We start from the raw sequence: 23,302 nt of genomic DNA on the forward strand, positions 1-23,302 counted from the left end.
CTATGTAACTAGTTGGGGAAATAGCTACACATATATGAATTGTCTCATACAGATTAAATGGTAAATGAATAAGTAGGTTAAAGCAGTTTCATTTTACATGACTGAAGTGAAAGACTTCACAGTTCCTCAAAGGACTTCAATATCCTATAGATGGGGAGGAAATACATTTAGTAGTCAGGAAAAGATACTAAAACCCGACCTCCACAATTAAAGATAGTAAATTATATCACTATATGATTTAAGGATTAAGATAAAAAGCAGAAATACAAACATCTGGCTTGGGGAAAGGGGAGACCTCCCCCAAAACATTTAGTGGCTTAAAGGATATTCATGCAATAGTACTAAAATCTTGAACATCCAACAAAATGTATGATCTAACCTGGCATATTTATAAAATGAAATTCCAGTCTCTCCCTCATTGTCTATTACATATATTTCAACTTTTTGTTATAGAAATATCAAGAGGAATCTCAAATGGTATTTCATAAAATATTCCAGGATAATTAGGCTAGGTATCAACATGAAGGCTAGACTTTGGAAAACTGGCTTAGTATTCTCTTTCTTGGGATTGCCTGATGGAGATGGAGAAGCTCTGCTATCAAAGCTACCAATCACCTATGACTAAAAAATTAATATGATAGCAGAATAAAGGTTCAAAATTCTCAGGAACTGAAACAGCTGATGAAATTTATACAAGATAAACTACAGGTTGTACATTTTATAAAAGCTGGACTACAAAAATGTAAGAGCTGATATTTTGAAAGGTTTTTTGTTTTAAAGCAAGCAAGCCAATCGGTGAATCTATGAAATTTTATATGAACACAAGCTTAACATAAGCTAACATACTACTAGGTTTACTTACTAGAAAACATGGGTCATATTTAAAGATGTGCTCATTTAAGGGGTGCCTGAGTGGCTCAGTTTATTAATCATCTGCCTTTGGCTTGGTTCAGGTCATGATCCTGGGGTCCCAGGACTGACCACTGCATCAGGCTCCCTGCTCAGTGGGTAGTCTGCTTCTCCCTCTTCCTCTGCCCCCTCCACCCCTTGTGCTCGCTCTCTCTCAAAAAACAAAAATAAATAAAATCTTTTTTTAAAAAAGTGCTCATTTGAGATCACATGTAGTGCTGCCTGGGTGGCTCAGACGGTTAAGTGTCTGCCTTCAGCTCAGGTCACAGTCCCAGGGTCCTGGGATGGAGCCCTATGTCAGGCTCCCGCTCAGCAGGGAGTCTGCTTCTCTCTTCCCCTCTGCCCCTCCCCCTGCTTGTGTACTTGCTCTCTCTCTCTCTCTCTCTCTCAAGTAAGTAATCTTTTTTTTAAAAAGATCACAAGTAATATAACCTTCCCATGATACCCTTGGCTGGCAGACCACATCTGATGCCATGTGCTAAAATCTGGGCTAATGTCTCAGAAATGACACTAATCAATAAATAGCACTGGCAGATGAATGATCAAAGTGGTACAAAGAATAGGCCTGGAAAAAATCTGGAGTGAATAACAAGATGGTAGTGTGGCCATGAATTTGGTCAGTTCTGGATTTAGTCCCCCAACCCTGCCACCTCTTTCACCTTCATGTTTTTCTATAAAACAAGGATAATATGGATAATATCCTAAATCTCTGTAATGCTTTAGATGGATTAGAAGTTAACAGTCCTGGGGTGCCTGGGTGGCTCAGTCGTTAAGCGTCTGCCTTTGGCTCAAGTCATGATCCCAGGATCCTGGGATTGAGCCCTGCATCGGGCTCCCTGCTTCTCCCTCTCCCACTCCCCCTACTTATGTTCCCTCTCTCGCTGTGTCTCTGTCAAATAAATAAATAAAATCTTTAAAAAAAAGAAAAAAAAAAGAAGTTAACAGTCTTAAAGCAATGGACTGAGCAAACAAAAGATCTGGTAGAGGAAATGCTCAAACTACAATATTCTATCTGTTACTGAATTTCATTCAGTAGGCAGAACCAAGATCACCATGTATAACTTTCAGGAGTCAGATTCAAATGCAATCTAAAAGATTTCCAAGCCTGGTGCCTGGGTGGCTCAGTCAGTTAAGCATCTGACTCTTGATTTCAGCTCAGGTCATGATCTCAGGATCGTGGAATCGAGCCCTGCGTTGGGCTCTGGGCTGAAGGCAGAGCCTGCTTAGGATATTCTCTCTCCTTCTCCCTCTGCCCCTCCCTGCTCATACTCTCCCTAAAAAAATAAAATAAACTTCAAAAAATATATATAAAATATAAAAGATTTCCAAGCCCTTAAAAGAAGCAACTACATGGACCACACTCAAAATATAAGCTTTTTCAAGCATATGCTCACTCACCAAAAATCATAGATGTGACAAAAGAAACTAAGACTATTTGTGAAAAATAGGCTTAGAAGCCTTGTAATTTTCCTCTCAACTCAGATTCCACATTTTCTGTCCTATAGAATAAAAACTGAATCAAAGCCAAGAAAGTAATGATTACAGTTAGAGAATCATCTAATAAGAACATTAAGTAGCAGATTTTCTTTATTGTTCCTAACTTTTCCTTACTCCATGTAACTAATTTCAACATAAAGCTGAAAATGATCATCCTCTAGTGTCATGCATCATGTTAGGAAGCATATTCAGGCAAACAAGATTGGGGTTTTTTTTTTTAGATTTTATTTTATTTATTTTTAAGTAATCTCTACACCCAATATGGGGCTCAAACTCATGGCCCTGAGATCAACAGTCTCATGCTCTTCCAACTGAGCCAGCCAGGTGCCCGATGGGCAAATAAGTCTTGGAAGTTGCAACCTCACTGGTCTTGCTTACATATGTAACAACTTTTCTAGTTAGCTGAGGAGGTGCTTCATAGTTATTTTGCATTACTTTTTTTTTTTTAAGATTTTATTTATTTACCTGACAAAGACGCACACAGTGAGAGAGGGAACACAAGCAGGGGGAATGGGAGAGGAAGAAGCAGGCTTCCTATGGAGCAGGGCTCGGACCCTGGGATCATGACCCGAGCCGAAGGCAGACACCCAACAACTGAGCCACCCAGGTGCCCCATGCATTACATTTTTTTAAATCTCAAAAATACGCACCTCCACCATACTCTTTAGAATGAGATGCAGCACGTGATTCATTAATGTCATTCTCCAAGTGACCAGCTTCATAACACTACAAATAAACAAAATGCAACAGATTTACAGAGGAACAGAAAATAAACCCTTTATATTATATGCCAAATATGAACTATTATCACAGATACAGAAATCCTGGCTGTTTCTGACAATTAAATAAACAAAATATTAATAATGGGTTGAACAGAAACTACATGGGGAAAAAAAGACATCAAAAAAACACACACACAAAAAACAGCTCCAAAAGACTCATACAAACACATACTCCTTTAGGGTGTGGGGGTTAATCAGAGATTCCCAATATATCAAGCAGATACAGAATGGTGCTCTGATTGAAGTGGTAGACAAAGAGAAAGGGTGTATTTCCAGAGACCCACCATCTCAGTTCTATTCCATACCACCCTGCATTTAAAATCTATCTTCTTAAGACTGCATTTATAGCCATTAGATTTTACAAAAACTTATTTGATGAATTCTAACTATTAAAAAGCTTTGAATCAGTGCTCACTTCAGCAGCACATACACCAGAAAGTTCTGAATCATGGAATGTCTTTCTGATTTAATTGGCTGCAGATTAATATAAATGAAAGCAACATTAAAACTCAAAACAAAACACTCAGGCATCAAGAGTAATTTCCTACACATTTTATTCCCCTACTACTAATGCTTGTATGAATCAGTTCCAGTCCAAGCAAGTGTCTTCTACAATAAAAATATTCTTCAGCAGGACTGTAAAACAAAATTTAGCGGCCACAAAAAGTCAACATAACAGATGCTATTCTTGCTATAAAGTTCCTAAATTTTGAGGTCAAAACAAGCTAAAATACGGCAGTGAATTTCCAAATGCTCACTATATACATTAATCAAATCATTAACTTATGTATATTAATTATATCTCAATAAAACAGGTAAAGTATCATTCACTAAGCTGGCCCAAATTCTGATTTTCTTTAAAATTTGTCATTACCTCACTTGTAGCAGTAATGCAACAGCCTTACATAATTCACCTTGTATAATACTACTAAATTTATCACCTGTTAGCAAATGTTACTTCCATGCTCAAAATATTCAAATGAATCATAGTTTCCTTGTCCCTTACCACCTACCTCTTCCAACAATCTTGCAAGTGGCTAAGATTTGAATAAGACAAAGTCAAGAGAGAAAGCACTGCAGAAGGAAACTATCACAGCCTTACTAGGACATGTCTTAGGAAATGGACTTTGAGAAGAGTAAAAGACTTAAAGGATATAATGCAGACTTTAAAATGAGGTACAAACACACGAATAAATTGAGTTTTATAATTACATGCTAATCCAGATGGGTGAATAACTCACAAAAACAAAAACTAGGATCCTCAATACAGGATTAAATGATAGAAGCCTGTTATAGCTGATAAAAGTCTAAAAACTCTATATTTGATTTGCTTACAATCTGCATTTTTCCTTTAAAGAAAGAAAATTTTAATAGGAAATCTGTGCACCCTAACAACTGAATTTCTAACACACTGATTTACTCCTCACACATATGAGCAACAGGATGTTCCCTAAAAATTAATATCCAGGAAAATAACCTTCTATTTCCACCTACCATTTAATGATGCCTTCTTGGCCAATAAAAACCATGTTTGCAAACTCAAAAACTTAGGTTCAAATGTTTCTGCCTGGTATATAAATGAGCGGAGTCTTTTCTGAGGTGTTATGCAGATAAGGCAATGGGATAAGAGTAGGTTAGTGGCTCACAGAGACAGAGGTGAAGTAGAAAGCAGGTGAGGTTTTAATCCCAGAAAAGAAATAACAACACACACACACTATACTCAATTTTAAAAGCTCTTTTCATTTTCACTTGAAAAGAACATCTAAAACCACCTGATACTCATGTCCACAAAAATGCAAAACAGCTTCTCAATATAGGATCTCTTAGACCAAACGAGTATACTCTGACATTCTGTAATGTCTATGTATGTGTGCATCAATGTTGCTAAGTATTCCTAAAAGATTTGTTTTTAAAATCCCGTATTTACATATGGTTTAATCATATTTTAGAATTGACTAAAATAACATACCTTTTTAGAAAGGCCAAGATCCCCTTTCTTGGGCATAAATCCAGGGTCTAAATCATTGGATTCAAGAAGTTTCTTAGTTGGTTTTCTCTGACGTTTACTTTCATAATTTCCTGAAATGCATGTATCTTTTCATTAGATGATTTAGAAACTAGGCACAAACTAATTAAAAAAAAAAAATCTATTATGCCACAGAAAAATGAGTCACCATATTTTTTTATGTTTTCCTCCTCATCTTCTGGGGAGGGGCAGGATAGGAATGTATTTATTTATTCTAAAATATTAGTTAACATAAAAAAACAGGAAAACAATTCTCAATACAAACACAAACTAATCTGAAAATGTTCTTACGTCTGTCTGTGTGTCTGTGTATCATCAAAGGACTAAGGGAGAAATCAAAAGGGCAGAACTATCTTAATTAATTGATAGTAAAGACAAAAAGAGAAGTGAGGTGGAGTAGAGCCTGAATTCTGGGAATAGGACCAAGATTAGAAATTTTATTCTGCTCCTGAACAAACAAAAAACACATTTACTTTGTAGGACTGTTCTTAAGAATCATATACAAGAGCCTAATAACAGTTTGGTACATGCTAAATTATGAAACAGTATCTTTACTATTTTTAAATTCTTTTTGATTCTGTCTTACTTGATTAATAAGCACAATTGGGATATTTTTTTTTTAATAAAGGACTATCATCCCAAGCTATTGCTGGGAATATAAAAAAGTTACATCCAAAATTTTCCTTGAGTGACTACAATATTCAAAAATCAGAAGGTAAATTAGAGATAGTATGTTTAGATTCAACTCACACCAGGTGACATGTATATAAAGAATGATAAAGTGAAAAACAATTGGTAATTAACTTAAAGGGAATATTTACACTTAGCTACTTACAATGTATCGGGTAAATTACATTATGATGTCCATTTCATAAAAGAAACGAGTTCAGAGGTTAAACAACTTCCTAAGTAACACAAGAACTGACAGAGCTAGTATCTAAAGCATAAGTTTCATGTGTTTATTAGTGTGTAGAGCCCCTCTCCCAAACCCTGCTATCCTGAGTGTTGACTCACACCTGTTTGATCAACAACATGAAGAGTAACAGTGGAGTAAGGAGAGTTGTTTTTAAAACATGTCTTCTGGACAGTGTACCACCAATTCATGGTTATTAATTATATCAAATTAGGCGGCACTTTCAGGATTTCCCAGGACAAACATGGGTAGCTTGCTATACAGAGATTCACTATTGGCTTTTCATCACAACATGCTAAAATCATATCTACTTACATTCTGAGACCCCATCCCCATCTTACCTGGTGTTTTAACTAGCAATTCCTCAGACTCAAGGGCAGGCCGTGGAGAGACTTCCGGAGCCACAGGCACAGACAAGGTCAGCTGTGGCAACTCAGCATGTCCACCTCCAAGTTCTGACTGAGCCAAGGGCCCTTCCAAAAATGGAGCCTCCCTTTCAAGAACTGGAGGCTCTTCTTTGGTTGAAATCAAAGAATTCTCATCCACCTGCTTGTTCTGAGCACTAGATCGACATCGGGCTAAAAGGTTTTCCTCTTCACAGCGGGAACTTACCTAAGAGCAAAAAATAAAAGTAGAATCCATAGACCAAAGTTGCTATAATTTCAGTGTCAAAAAGAGTAATACACTTAATGAAATTCTGACACATGCTACAACATGGATGAACCCTGAAGATATTATGCTAAGTGAAATAAGCCATACACAAAAAGACAAATATTGTATGATTCTACGTAGATGAGGTTTACCTAGAACAGTAAAATTCATCAAGACAGAAAATAGATTGGGGGAGGATGGGTGGCTCAGTCAGTTAAGCATCTAACAGACTCTTGATTTTGGCTCTGGTCATGATCTCAGGGTCATGAGATCGAGCCCCACACTGGGCTCTGTGCTAGGCATGGAGCCTAAGATTCTCTCTCGGCCCTCTGTCCTACCTCTCCCCAACATGCATATGTGTGTGCGCTCTCTCTCTCAAAAAAAAAAAAGAGGAAGAAGAAGAAGGAAAAGAAAATAGAATGGTGGTTGCCAGGAGCTGAGAGGAAAGTGGGAAGTTATTTTTTTTAATAGGTACAGAAATTTAGTTTGGAAACATGAAAAAATTCTAGAGATGATGGATGGTGGTGATGGTTCACAACAATGTGAATGTACTTAATGACACACAACTGTATACCTAAAAGTTTAAATTACAAACTTTGTTATATATAATTTTTTAAAAGGGAAAAAATGCAGTTGAAATACACTAAAGCTATATAAAAATTCATTAATGCCAGTGATAACGCTCCCTACCCACAAAAAGATTTCCTAATATGTCACCAATAAAGCAGCTAATAATGAATTCCCAATGTTAAGTTAGTAAATTAATAGGAAAGAAATAAGCATTTATGCTTCCTTTCATGTATATCAAGAAAATAAAGTGTTCAGTTAATGAGACAGTTCGCCAGCTAGTAAAAGTAGAAGAAATAATAAAATCTGTAAGTTTTCATTTTATAACCCCTAATGAAATTATTGATACAGACAAGGATTCTTCGACTGAAATTTTTATTTTTTTTGAAAGATTTTATTTATTTATTTGACAGACACAGCGAGAGAGGGAACACAAGCAGGGGGAGTGGGAGTGGGAGAACAGGCTTCCTGCCGAGCAGGGAGCCCGATGCGGGGCTCGATCCCAGGAACCTGGGACCATGACCCGAGCCGAAGGCAGACGCTTAATGACTGAGCCACCCAGGCACCCCTCGATTGAAATTTTTAAAAGCCATCAGGGAAATGGTGGATAGAGAAGAGGACATTCTTTTGAAGCCAAAGTAATTACAGACATGCTGCTTCATTTTTTTAAAGATTTTTTTTTTATTTGATTTGATTTGTTTATTTTAGAGACAGAGAGAGCCTGCGAGCAGGGCAGAAGAAGACAGGCAGAGAAGTAGACTTCCTGCTGAGTGCGGAGCCCAATGCAGGGCTTGATCCCAGGATCCTGAGATCATGACCTGAACTGAAATCAAGAGACAGACGCTCAACCAACTGAGCCACCCAGGCACCCCCATATATTCCTTCTTGGTCAAAGGGAGCAAAATGACTTAAAAGAAAGGAAATCAGTCAGGACTCTGGACAACTTCTAATGTCATGCGATATATGACACAATAGCACCTATAATTTAATCTAGCTAAAATTGTTTAACTTGAATCCATCAAATTATTAGTTATAATTTCCACATAACAAGAGAGATAGAGAAGAGTTTAGTGAAACATATGAAGAAGCAATCATACAAATCTAGAAGGGGGATACTGTAAAGGTTTCTCATTACTTAGGGTCATGAAAAAAGGGGGACTGTTCTGGATTTAAAGAAATTTAAGAAATCTAACAACCAGATATAATGTGTAGTCCTAGAATGAATAAACCAAATGTAAAGGTTAGAGGACAAGTGAGGGAATCTGAATATGGATTTGTTGTTATTAGATAAACTGATCTTATAAGATGCAGTAAAATTAAATCATTTATGAAGGAAAATGTTCTATTTTTTAGAGGTGCATATTATTTAGGGATAGAAGGTAAAATGTCTCTAATTCACCGTAAAGTAACTGAGCTTAAAAAAATTGAATTAAGCGGGGCGCCTGGGTGGCTCAGATGGTTAAGCATGTGTCTTCAGCTCAGGTCATGATCTCCAGGTCCTGGGATTGAACCCCACGTCTGGCTCCCAGCTCAGCAGGGAGTCTGCTTCTCCCTCTCTCTACCTCTCCCCTTGCTTGTGCTCTCCTCTGTCTCGCTATCTCTCAGATGAATAAATAAAATCTTAAAAAAAAAAAATTGAATTAAGGGGTGCCTGGCTGGCTCAGTTGGAAGTGTCTGCAACTCTTGATCTCAGGGTCATGAGTCTGAGCCCCACATTGGGTGTAGAGATTACTTAAAAATTTTTTAAAAAATTGAATTAAAAAATAAAGCAAATAAGGTATCAATAGCATTTGTTTAAAAAATTATAATCCTGGGGGTTTCGGTGGCGCAGTCAGTTGAGCCTGATTCTTGGCTTTGGCTCAGCTCATGATCTCAGAGTCATGAGATTGAGCCCCACATGGGGTCCATGTTCAGCACAGAGTCGGCTTCAGATTCTTTCCCTCTTCCTCTGGCCCTCCTCTACATGCTCTCCCTCTCAAATAAATAAATCTTAAAAAAAATAAATAAAAATAAAAAATTATGATCCTACCATATTTTATATTCTACAATTTTAATATTTTGTCATAATAATATTCCTAAATCATTACTCTCTGAAAGCAAAGGGAGAAAAAAATTTATATATATATATACTACTCACAGTGCATAAAGCCATTTATACCTTTCATGTATATTCTAAGTAGTGCCAAAAGCTGGCGGTAAAAAATGGAAAAAGCAAGATGCCAGTTAAGGAAATTATTATCCCATGCAGACAAAACATGATATTGAAGGCAAAACTGCAATATCCTAAAAGTACTGATGAAAAGACTATTAAAATGGTGGAATATACCTTGTGCACCTGTTCCTGCACCTTCTTTTGTTTTTTCTTAGGAGCAAATATCTGATCATATTCTTCTGTATATTCCAGAAGCCACTTGCTTGGCTTCCTAAGGCGTTTCTTCTCTGACCGCACAGCTAAAAGAGGAGAAACAAGTTCATATTAACCAAAATGTTAGAGGAAAGCCCACTGCTTTCATGCAACCATCCCTGTACTCTCAAAGGTACAGAGATGGGAAACTCTCAAAAACAATCTGCTTAAGCTCTAAGAGGCTAAAAGTGATTTCCTATGGTTTATCACATATGGAAGTTGAGGGAGGAGATTGAGAGCAACTTTTGTTGCTCTATACAAATATACACAGCCCATCTGAAGTTAAGGGAAAGATAAAAAAAAGATTAATCTGAAACTAACTAGTGTCCCATAGTGACAGATACAGCTAACGTTAAAATATAATCTAGAGGCACCTGGGTGACTCAGTTGGTTAAGTGTCTGCCTTCGGCCCAGGTCATAATCCCAGGCTCCTGGGATCAAGCCCCGCGTCGGGGGTGGGCCCTGCTCAGGGGGAAGTCTGCTTCTCCCTCCCCCTCTGCCTACCCCCGCCCTCATGTTCTCTCTCTAATAAATAAATAAAAATCTTAAATAAAAGTCTAAATCAAGCAAATTCATAAAATATACCATAAATTATTTTAATAACACCTCTCCGGATTACACAGAATACAAGACAGATATTTCAGATAGAATATTTATCTAATCAGTACTACCATGTGAATTTCAAAAGCACTTTACACACACTTCATACCATAGTTGTGATGTGAGTTTCACATTAGAAAACTGAGGAATATTTCTAAATAGAATCATTAAAAAATATAATTAATTATATGTATACCATTACCTCAATGACATAAAAAGCATATGGCACGTATGCCAAAGACAGAAAATAAGATAAAAATACAGAGTTCGGGGTACCTTTTAAGAAAAAAAAAATGTTATGTTTTATGGTCAAAATTTCAAAATATCGGGCGCCTGGGTGGCTCAGTTGGTTAGGCGACTGCCTTCGGCTCAGGTCATGATCCTGGAGTCCCGGGATAGAGTCCCCGCATCGGGCTCCCTGCTCAGCAGAGAGTCTGCTTCTCCCTCTGACCCTCCCCCCTCTCATGCTCGCTCTCTATCTCTCATTCTCTCTCTCAAATAAATAAAATCTTAAAAAAAAATTCAAAATATCATACCACTTTTCTTTGAATTAATGGTAAAACAAATATCTATTATAATTTCCCAATAAGACTGTGTCCCAGTTTAACATGTTATAGTCATTTTATAAGGTCTTTGGGAGCAAAAGCTAATGCATACAGAATGTAGGATATAGTCTACTCAAGAGGCAAGAGGTATTTCATGACACAATAACCTCAGAAGAAACTACTTCTGCCTCAGTTGAATGAGGAACACTGGTGTTCTTTCAATCAAAGAAATGCAAAAGTTGAGACCAAAAGGAAAAGGTCAAATCATAGGCACAGTAAACTTGGCAAAGGCTTTTACTCCTTAGATAGCACATATGGAAAAAAGCCATAAAACTTTGTTAGGATGAGATATGAAAAATAATTTTTTTCTAATTCTAATTACTGTAATTTCATAGCAATAAATAGTAGTAATATACCACCTAGTTTAACTATTTAAATCTAATATAAAAGGAGATGAAAACTTATATTCACCCAAAAACCTTCACATGGATTTTTAAAGCAGCTTTATTCATAATTATCAAAACTTGGAAGCCACCAAGATGTAGGTGAATGGATAAATCAACTGTGGTATGTACAGATAATAGAGTATTATTCAGCACTAAAGAGATGAGGTATCAAGCCATGAAAAGACATGGAGGACACTAAAATGCATATACCAAGTGAAAAAAGTCAATGTGAAAAGGCTATATATATGATTACATACATACATTCTGGAAAAGGCAAAACTATGAAGACAATAAAAAGTGGTTACCAGGGGATGGGTTGGGGGGGGGCATGCACATGGGAGGGAGGAATAGAATAGATAAGCAGAACACAGAGGATTTTTACAGCAGTGAAGATACTCTGTATGATACCATAATCATGAATACAAGTCATTATATATTCATCCAAACCCAAAGAATGTACAACACCCAGAATGAACCCTAAGGTAAACTGTGGACTTCGGGTGATTATAATGTGTCAATGTAGATTCATCAATTGTAACAAATGTACCACTCCAGTGGGGGTGTTGATAATAGGGAAGGTTGTGCATGTGAGTGGACACCGACTATAGGAAATCTCTGTGCCTTCTCAATTTTGCTACAAACCTAAAACTGCTCTAAAAAAATAAAGTATTAATAAAAAATAAAAAGTTAAAATGATAGAGGCTGAAACAGTTATCAAAATTATGTACCTACAGAGCTCCCAATGTAATTATAGGGCTTGTTAAACCTTTCAACCAATGCAATTTTCCTAACTTCTCAGTTTTAGACAATAAACCTGTAAGTGACCCAAACCGGCGAGATTTCCCAAGCATTTCAAAAGAAGTTAAAATCATCAGCCAAACAATTACTTCAAATGTTCCCCTCAAATAATAATGTTTAAAAACTCTCTCTTAGAGAAAAGAAATAAGCCAAAATACATCTTGAAATAAGTATATGCATCTGTACCTGTGACAATTAATGGGTAATAACTTTACGCTCTGAGGCAAATAGATTATGTCTTTAATATATTCCCATTAGATAGCATCCAAATTTTCAAACACCAATGACATTTTTAAACACAAATAAGACCAAAGAAATGATAGGGAATAACATGGGTTTACTATGTGCATGCAAGTCACGGTTCAGCCATTTAACATTCATGAATTTCTAATCTTCACTTCAAGGTAAGTTATGACATCACCATTTCATAAAAAATGTAACTGAGAGGTGTCTGGCTGGTTCAGTCAGTAGAGCGCTACTCTGGATCTCAGGGTTCTAAGTCTAATCCCCACATTGGGTGTAGAGATTACTTAAAAAAAATAATAATAATAACTGAGGCTCAAAGAGGAAAGTGCCTTGCCTAAGCCCACTCAAGTTAGTCCATCACTTACAGGGCAAGTCCATGATTCCAATCAAAATCTCTCCATGCTCCAAAACCACTGGGTTCTTTTTACTAAAACAGATACCTATGCTATCACATCATCATATCCCTTATCCTATCCCATCCCCACAGCCCCCATCCATTACTACCTCCCCACATTAATTAGATCTCAGTCCTAGACAGGTTATATTCTGTCTTCTTAGAAGGTTCCATGGGCTAATCCATCCCCTCTTTCCTCCTGAAGCTGCTGTCCCCCATTCTGTCTTTGGGTTCACTTGTCTCACAGAATAAGTTCCCAGACTAAGTTTTAGTCCTTCAGTTCTTTATTTCCTTAAGATCCACAAGAAAACTGGCAAAGAGCACAAAAGGCTGGAAATTAATGTAAAAACTGTATCTGACATACTACAGGTTCCTGCACAAGTACATACATTGCAGGCAACCCTCTTGGGTCCCCTCCCTCCTCGGGAGCTTTGTACTATCACTTTGCTATGCTCAATAAACCTTGTTTTGCTGCCCCCCCCAAAGAAACCCCCCACAAACAAAAAACCTCAAGTACATACATTGCTCCTCACCAACATTATATGAAACAATCCTTTAAAGGTTTAGGGTTTGGCAAACTACCAATGTGACTGTTTTAGTTAATAAATTTTACTGTAATATAGCCATGCTCATTTGTTTACCAATGGCTTATGACTGCTTTTGTGTCACAAAGAGTTAAGAGTGACAGGAGACAGTATGGCTTGCAAAGCCTAAAATATTTACTATTTGTCCTTTTAAGAAAAAGATTACCAATTAACCCTCTTAAATGTACAACAGGGTAACACACTGTAAATGAAAACAGCCTGGCCACAATTGAATGACTTAAAACCCAAAAGGTCTCCTGGCTGTTCCTGAGCTTCTGTTTCTTGCCCTCTTCAACCACACCTGCTACCAAAACCCCCTACTCCCACCTATGTTCTCACCTAAACTAGATTGCTCATCCGGTAAAACCACTTTTGAGTTGAAAGAAACTAGAGAACTAACTCACCATACCCAACTACTCTATAAATGGCCAAAAGGAAGTGGCTTGCCAAATTAACATAAAGAATATCAAGAACAAAAGAGGAATATGACCTTTTGGATACTAAAGGGAAATATTAAAAGGTAGAAAATTACAAAAGTTAATGGAGAGATGAGTAAATCATGCAAACCTCAAAACATGGCACAGAGCAAATAAGAAACAGAGCAGGAGCCAAAGTATGACCATCATTAAATTTCTTGGCAAATACACATCAAGGAAGGTTGGCCCTAGCACAGGGCCAGAACCTGTTGTAAAGAATGGATATAAATTGCTCATACAGGAAGTTTAGCAGTATCTTTTTAGAGTACAGAGTGTGTACATAAACCAGCTAAAATAATAAAATATCCAAAAAGTTAAATCAACCCCAAATGTACACCAACTGAAGAACAGATACATAAAATGTGGTATATCTGTGCCCTGGAATACTATCCAGCAATAAAAACCAAATAATGATATATGCTAAACATGTATAAATCACAAAACCAGAAACATCATGCTAAATGAAAAGAGCAAGGCACAAAGAGTTACATATTTTATGATTCCATTAATATGAAATATCCAGAAAAGGCAAATGGGAGTGGGGATAGGTAGTGGTGGATTAGTGGTTGCTGGGCTGGGAGTACAAACAGACTAACTATAAATGGGATAGAAAAATCTTACTAGGTAGAAGAAATGTTCTAAAACTGATTTATGGGAATGGTTGCACAACTCAACAAATTTACTAAAAATCACTTCCTTATGCACTTAAAATGTGTGAACCTTACGGTATATACAGTTAACTATATTCAACTATACTGAATAAAGTTTTTTTAAGACTAAATTACAAAGTTTTCTTTTTTTTTTCATCAAAATGGTGAATTTTCCTAAAGGACTACAGTACTAACAGCAATATCACTCCTAACACATTATTAGCCCTTGTCATACCTCTACTTTCCTAGATCTGAAATCTCAAAAGCAAAAAGTTAAAGGAAGGGGGTAAAAGGGCAAAAATCCAAACATTTCTTCATAATAATAGTTAAGTTACTGAGTCCAACCTCTGTTGAAAACAAATGAAATGCTGTATAAAGTGTTTTAAAAATTTGTCAGCAAAGCACTGACAAGACTGTGAAGAACTACAAACCAAAAACTAACAAAAGTAATAACCCAGAGATATGGATTTTGTCCTGAGGGCTTTTTTGTGATCCTGCTAAAGAGTAAGGGGGAGCAGTTTAAAAGAGAATAAACTAGTGCCCCAAAGGACTCTATCATCAGAGTCACAACAAAGCAAAAGTACACCATGTCCAAATCTCCAGAAGACCACAGGGAAAGGCACTTTGGCACAAAGCAGAAGGGGAGCAAGAGAGAGAATAAGTCCTTGAGAAGCTGTGATTGGTCCTCCTGTGTATTTGCAGTTCCCATAAGAAAATCAATCAATGTAATTAATACATCATGTTAACAGAAAAAAGGGAGTAAAAAAGGAATGATCATCTCAACAGACACAGAAAAACCATCTAACAAATGAAGTATATAAGGGAACTTTCTCAACCTGAAAGGCCATCTTTCAAAGTCATAGCCAACATCACAGTTAATGCTAAAAGACTGGATGCTTTCTCCCTAAGATCGGGAACAAGACAAGAATGCCTGTTTACTCCACTTAAGCTTAACACTGTTCCGGAGGCTTTAGCTGAGGAATTAGGCAAGAAAAAAAATAAATAAAAGACATCCAGATTAGAAAGGATGAAGTAAGACTTTCTCTATTAGTCGATGACATGATCGTGTACAAAAAAAATCCTAAGCAATTCACAAGAAAACAATCAGAACTAAAAAAAAAAATGGGTTCAGCAAGGTTGCAACATGCAAAATCAATATACAAATATCAACTATATTTCTGTATACTTGCAATGAGCAACCTAAGAATGAAATTAAGGAAACTATTTCTAAGGAGCATCAAAAATGAATAAAATTTTTAACAACAATAAAATACTTAAGAATAAACTGAATAAAAGCACAAGACTTATACACAGAAAACTACAAAACATCATTGAAATAAATGAAACACAACTAAATTAATGGAAAGCCATCCCTTGTGTAGAGTTTAGAAAACTTAATATTAACAATAGCAACACTGCCCAAAATGACATACAATCTAGTACAACCCTTATCAAAATCCCAGCTGGTTTTTTGCAGCAATTAACACACTGGTCCTAAAATTAAAATGGAAATGTGAAGATCCAGAAAAGCCAAACAATCTTGAAAACAAAGTTGGAGGACTCATAATTTCCAATTTCAAAACTACAATAATTAATTACTGTAAAAATAGGGTAATTAAGACTTTGTGGTACTGACATAAAGACAAGAAATATATATCAAAAGAAAGGAGTTGAGGGCCCAGAAATAAATCCTCACATTATGGTCAAATGATTTTCAGCTAAGATGCCAAGACGATTCAATGGGAAAATAATATCCTTTTTAACATAAATGGTGCTGAGAAAACTGGATTAGGCAATGGTTACTCAGACATGACACCAAAAGCACAAGCAACCAAGGAAAACACTAGACTTCATCCTAATTAAAAACACTTGTGCTTCAAAATATAGAAATCAAAAATGTAAATGGTAAACCCACTAAATGTAAGAAAATACTTGTGAATCATATCCAATAATACTGAGATCTACACCAAGAATTCTTACAATTAAATAAAAAGACAAATAGCCCGATTAAAAAATAGGCAAAGGATCTAGACAGATGTTTCTGCAAAAGATTTACAGGAGACCACTAAATACGTGAAGAGATGCTTAATATCAATAGCCCTCAGGGAAATGCAAATCATAGCAAAATAATGAAATACCACATGACACTGACTAGGGCAGCTATTTCAAATAGGTGTGAGTAGAGAGGCAGAGAAACTGGATCCCTTATATATTGCTAATATGAACGTAAAATGTCAAAACAGCTTTGGCAAAACATTCTGGCAGTTCTTCAAAAGTTTTATATATATAATTACCAAATGACCCAGTAATTCTGCTTCTAAATATATAAACAGTATAAATGAAAATATAGCCACACAAAACACTGCACACAAATGTTCAAATGATACCATTATTCATTCATAAAGGCCAAAAAGTAGAAACAATCCAAATGTCTAAGTTGATGAAAGAATAAAATATGGTTTGTTCATACAATGGAGTAATATTTGGCATTAAAAAGACACGAAAGGGGTGCCTGGGTGGCTCAGTCGGTTAAGCGGCTGCCTTCGACTCAGGTCATGATCCCAGGGTCCCAGGACGGAGCCCTGCATCAGGCTCCCTGCTTGGCGGAGAGCCTGCTTCTCCCTCTTCCTCTGTCTGCTGCTCTGCCTACTTGTGCTCTCTCTCTCTCTCTCTCTCTCTCTGTTAAATAAATAAATAAAAATCTTAAAAAAAAAAAAAAAAGACATGAAACAGGGATGGCTTGGGTGGCATAGTCAGTTAAGCATCCGACTCTTAGTTTCGGCTCAGGTTGTGATCTCAGGGTTATGGGATGGAGCCCTGCACTGGGCTCTGCACTCAGCCCAAGTCTCCTTGGAGTTTCTCTCTCTCTCTCTGCCCCTCCTGCTTCTGCACGCATGCGCACGCACTCTCAAAATAAATAAATCTTAAAAAAAAAAAAAAAAGACATGAAGAAAGAGTGACAACAGCAAGATGGCAGAACTGGAGCCCGTACACAATTGCCCTCACAGGGACACCAGAGTAACAATGGACACATCAAAATAGCTTTGAGTACTCTAGAAACCAGTTAGGAAGTTGCAGTACCCCCAGGCAAGTTCAAAGTCAAGAACTATAAGATCGAAATGGCTTAAAAAAAGAGCAAATTTACGTTATATGAGACTTCCACTCCCAATGCAGGCACAGATGAGCTCCCCTCATGGATGGGGAGTGGGATTTGGGGATGGGGAGATTGTGGCCAACATACCAGATTTTCACAGGGCTGCCCAAGAGATCAGACTGTCTAACATGACTGGGACCACTAACAGAACCCACACGGTTTGGATTCCTGAAGGCTGCTGAAAACAAGGCAGAGAATGGGCAACTTGCTGAGGAACCAGATGGCTTGCAGTGAGGTAGTCAAAGGCCAGCACAGTTTGATGAAATCAGGAGAAGGTCCTAAACTTTATTCTTCTTTCTACAAAAAAAGGTTAAAGAGCAGAGCCAGCATTTGGCAATCTGGATTTCTGGAGAACTGGCCAAGGGACTAGTATATGCCTTGCCTGCTTTTGAGAGCAAATGGGGAGCCAGTACTCTTTGTATACCTGGGAGCCACTGAGAAAGAAAACAGTGGGAAGACTGTTGCAGTAACACAAGCAAACCTCCAGTACTGCAAAAAAAAAAAACCCTAGAGGGAGCAAGATTACAAGCCCCTGAAAAAGAAATGGCAGAATTCCCTAATTAGGAAATTACAAATACAAGCCCAGAGAAGCCCACCCTCCAAAAAAAGGATCGAGGTCCCTAGAATATCCAGCTGAGGTGATTGGTGAAAGCCTTTCCATGTCTGAAGCCAATCCCTAAAGACTAGGAGTGGTTGGGGTGCCTGGGTGGCTCAGTCGGTAAGCGTCTGCCTTCAGCTCAGGTCATGATCCCAGAGTCCTGGGATCGAGCCCCGCATCGGGCTGCTGCTTGGAGGGAAGCCTGCTTCTCCCTCTCCCAGTCCCCCTGCTTGTGTTCCCTCTCTCCCTGTGTCACTCTCTGTCAAATAAATAAATAAATATTAAAAAAAAAAAGACTTGAAGTGGTTGTTATTCAAATGCATAAAACTCGGGGCGGGGGGGATCACCAAGCACAAAAAGAAAACAGGGAAACTTGGCCCTAATCAAAGGGTTGAAATAAATCTCCAGAAGGGCCTTGGGTGTCTCGGGTGGTTAAGCATGCGGCTTTAGATTTCAGCTCAGGTCGTGTTCTCAGGGTTGTGAGATCAAGCCCCTATCTGGCTCCATGCTGGGCATGGAGACTGCTTAAGAATCTTCTCTCCCTCTCCCTCGGCACCCCCACCCAGCACCCTCTCTGAAGACAAACAAACAAAAAAAACCCCACATACTTTGGAAGATAACAAATATAAATATATGTGCAGAGCACCCAAATATATGAAGCAAACACTGACAGAATTGACAGGGGAAATAACAGTGGAGTACAATATCTGGCTTTCAATAATGGATATAACAACCAGACAGAAGATCAATAAAAGATCAGAGAATCTGAATATCACTATTTATCAAATGAACCTAATATACGGAACACTCATTCCACCTTATAGCAGCAAAATACACATTCTTCTTAAGCACACATGAACTGTTTTCCGTGAAATCACGACAGACCACAAATCAAGTCTTACAAATTTAAGACTGAAATCATACCATGTTATCTTTTCCAATCACAATAGGCTGGAACTCTAGCAGTTGGAAAACTAGAAAATTCACAAATACATGGAAATCAACAAACTCCTGCACAACCAGTGTGTTGGAGAAGTCCCAAGAAAAATTAGAATATATCTTCAAACAAATATGAAAATACAATATACCTAAACTTATGGGATCCAGTAAAGTAAGTACTAACAGAGAAGTGTATAGCAGGAAGCACCTACATTAAGAAAAAAGATTCCAGGGCGCCTGGGTGGCTCAGTCAGTTAAGCATCTACCTTCAGCTCAGGTCATGATCCCAGGGTTCTGGGATCGAGTCCCGCATTGGGTTCTTTCTCAGTGTGGAGTCTGCTTATCCCTCTCCCTCTCCCCCCTGCTTGCTCTCTCTTATAAATAAAATCTTTAAGAAAAAAATAAAAAAGATCTCAAATCAACAACCTAAGTTTTACACTTCAAGGAATAAGAATAAACCCACAGTTAGCAGAAGGAAGGAAATAATAAATATTAGAGCAGAAATAAAACAGAAAATTAAAAATATCAAGACTAAGCACTGATTTTTTTAATGATCAATAAAATTAGAAAGTCCTTAGCTACATTAAGGAAAAAAAGACAACTAAAACCAGAAATTAAAGAAGAGTCATTAAAAAAATAAATAAATAAAGAAGAGTCATTTCAACTGATACCATAGAAGCAAAAGAATTACAAGAGACTACTATGAACAACTGCATGCCAACAAACTGGGTAATCTAGAAGAAATGGATAAATTTCTAGAAACATAACCAAGACTGAATCATGAACAAATAGAAAATTTGAATTAGGAATTAGTAAGGAGATTAAATCAGTCATCAAAAACCTCCCAAGTGAGAAAAGCCTAGGATGAGATGGCTTCACTGGAGAAATCTACCAAGCATCTAAAAAAGAATTAATGCCAAACCTTTTCAAACTCTTCCAAAAAACTGAGAAGGAGAGAACATTTCCAAACTCATTTTAAGAGGTGAGCATTACTCTGATACCAAAGACAAATACACTTAAAAAAAAAAAAAATTGTAAACCAATATTCCTTATGAACATTGCTGCAAAAATCCTCAACAAATATTAGCAAACTGAATTCAATACACCATGACCAAGTGAGATTCACCCCTGGGATGGAAAGATGATTCAACATATAAAAAAATGAATGTAATACAAATGTTACCAAAATGAAGAAAATCACATGACTATCTCAACTGATGCAGAAATTCAACACTTTTTTTTAAAGATTTATTTTAGAGAGAGCAAGACAACACATGCGCATATGAGTGGGGGGAAGGGCCAGAAGGAGATAATCTTCAAGCAGACTCCCAGCTATGTGCAAAGCACAATGACAGTGCTCCATCTCACAACCCATGAGATCATAACCTGAGCCAAAACCAAGAGTTGGGATGCTTAACCCATTGAACCACTCAGGTGTCCCTCAACATTTTTTTTAAAGTAAGCTGTAGGCCCAATATGTGGCTTGAACACACGACCCTGAGATCAAAAGTCACATGTTCCACCGACTGAGACAGCCAGGCACTTCCTACCAAAATCCCAATGGCATTTTTTGCCAAAACAGGAAAAAAATCCTAAATTCACATGGAATCTTAATGTACACCAAACAGCCAAAAACAATCTTGGCAAAGAATACATCATTTCTTCAAAATATATTATAAAGCTACATTCTAATATGATATTGCCATAATGACAGACATATAGGTCAACAAAATGGAGAACACAGAAATAAACACTAAGTGTATGGTCAAATTATCTTTGACCAGTACGCTAAGACTACACAATGGGGAAAGGATGGTCTCATCAATAATGGTGCTGGGAAAAGTGGATATCCACATGCAAAAGAAAGATGGATCCTTATCTTACACCATTTACAAAAATTAACTCAAAATGGATCAAAAACCTAAATCTAAGATCTGAAACTATAACACTCCAGAAGAAAACAAGGGAAAAGATTTGATTCATGACTGGAATGAGCAATGATTTATTTGATAGGATACCAAAAGCAGAGATAACAAAAGCAAAAATAGATGAATTGGACTGCATCAAACTTAAAATCTTCTGCATAGCAAAGAAACAATTAACATAGTGAAAAGACAACCTACAAAATGAAAGAAAATGTCTGCAAACCATATATCAAATAAGGGGGAATAAAGAAGAAAAAAGAAAGGAAGGCAGGTAGAAAGAAAGAAACAAAGAAATCCTACAACTCAGTAACAAAACAACCCAATTCAAAAATGGTCAAAGGACCTGGAGAGACATTTTTTTCAAAGAAGGTATACCAATGGCCAACAAGCATATGAAAAGATCCTCAACATCACTAATCATTAGGGAAATGCAAATCAAAAACCATAATGAGCTATCACCTTACACCTGTTAGGATGGCCACTATAAAAAAAATAAATAACAAGTGCTGGTGAGGATGTGAGGAAAGTGAAACACTAAGCGCACTGTTGGTAGGATTTTAAAATGGTGTAGCCACTATGGAAAACAGTATGGAGTTTCCTCAAAATACTAAAAATAGAATTATATGATCCACTCCAATTTCTGGAATACGTCTAAAAGAACTTAAAATGTGACCTCAAAGAGATATTTGCACACCCATGTTCAAAGCAGTCTTATTCATAATAGCCAAGATAGAGGCAACTTAAATGTCTAATCCTAAATATCTGCTGATAGATGAATAAAAAAAATATGGTATGTACATACAACAGACTATTATTCAGCTTCAAGAAAGAAAGAAATTGTGTCATATGCTAAAACATGGATGAAACTTGAGGACATTAGGCTAAGTGAAATAATCCAATCTCAAAAAGATGAATAGTACATGATTCCATTTACATGAGATATCTCAAGTGATCCAACTCATAAAAACAGAAAGAGAATGGTGGTTGCCAGGGGGTGGGGGAAAAGGAAACAGAATTGTTCAGTTGAGTATAGTTTCAGACATACAAGATGAAAAAGTTCTAGAGATCTACTGTACAACAATGTATATACAGTAATACTGTATAAACTTGTTCAGAAGGTAAATTTATATATTTTTTACCACAATAAAAATAAAGCATTGCTACATGCTAACTTAAAAGAACCAAACACTAAAGTACCACATATTGTATGATTCCATTAACATGAAATGTACAGGACAGGAAAATCTACAGATTGGGGAGAAATGAAGGGAGGTTAATAAAGGGTACTATGTTTCTTTCCTGGGTGAGGAAATATTCCAAAATTGTTTGTGTTGATGATTGTACAATTCTATGAAAAAAACCACTGAAGTATAAACTTTAAACTGATGGATATTTCATGGTACATGAGTTATATCTCAATAAAGCTGTTAGAAAACAAAATCTACTATGGTAAACAATTTTGAGAATCTTATGTTTAAGGATAGTCAGTTTTACCCTCAACAATTATATTGTATGTAATATTAATATCTTGAAAGACTTCTGCTGTTTTTCTTCTGCTGCTTAGGTAAGATACCCTGGTACTTCAGTTTTTTGTTGTTCTCAAACCTTGTTACAGAAGGGAAGTTAAGACATCTAAAGCCTTCAAATAAGTACTACAGAACACTTTCTTTTTCCCAAAAGCAAACGTCCCTTTTGTCTACATCATCAATGAACCTTCCTTAAACTGTGGTAAAGGAAGCCTAACATTCAATAAAATCTATTCACTTTCTGTAAACTAATAACTATACTTAAATTTTGGGCTCAGAGCCTCTCAATTACCTGCAATGCCAGACTGAGTCCCAAAAAGTTTCATAGATTTAAAAAGGTCGTGGGTTTGGGACACCTGGGGGTAGCTCAGTTGGTTAAGCGTCTGCCTTCGGCTCAGGTCATGATCCCAGGGTACTGGGATCAAGCCCCATATCGGGGCTTGCTCTCTGTGCTCTCTGCTCAGTGGGGAGTCTACTTCTCCCTCTGCCTGTTGCTCCCCTTCCTGTGCTCGCTCTCTCACTCTAACTCAATAAATAAAATTTAAAAAAAGAGAGAGAGAGAGCTTCTGGTAAACATAATTTCTGAAAGTATATGGAAACCTGGCCCTCAAAATTCAGATCTTGTACATAAAGCTCTTTCTTCAAGTGATAGTACTTTCCTCCCAATTTACA

General features: G+C 37.0%; 1 protein-coding gene and 1 non-coding gene across 5 annotated transcripts in view; both read right to left on the reverse strand.

Moving 5' to 3' along the window:
* Window positions 1-23,302, reverse strand: part of NSD1 (nuclear receptor binding SET domain protein 1) — a 146,508-nt gene that overhangs the window by 44,107 nt on the left and 79,099 nt on the right. For all 4 annotated transcript variants that reach the window (XM_028102646.2, XM_028102645.2, XM_028102648.2 and 1 more), the window contains exons 6-9: window positions 9,672-9,796; window positions 6,469-6,739; window positions 5,158-5,267; window positions 3,057-3,132 (exon numbers count right to left, since the gene is read on the reverse strand). In XM_028102646.2, the coding sequence (XP_027958447.1) occupies window positions 3,057-3,132; window positions 5,158-5,267; window positions 6,469-6,739; window positions 9,672-9,796 (582 nt within the window). The remainder of the gene's footprint in view (window positions 1-3,056; window positions 3,133-5,157; window positions 5,268-6,468; window positions 6,740-9,671; window positions 9,797-23,302) is intronic.
* TRNAN-GUU (transfer RNA asparagine (anticodon GUU)) lies at window positions 2,660-2,732 on the reverse strand. The gene has a single exon. It is a non-coding gene; the product is annotated as a tRNA-Asn (tRNA).

The sequence above is a fragment of the Eumetopias jubatus genome, unplaced genomic scaffold (assembly GCF_037043125.1).
Source record: "Eumetopias jubatus isolate StellerSeaLion01/CBP00866 unplaced genomic scaffold, mEumJub1_p1.0 scaffold_5, whole genome shotgun sequence".
NCBI lineage: Eukaryota > Metazoa > Chordata > Mammalia > Carnivora > Otariidae > Eumetopias > Eumetopias jubatus.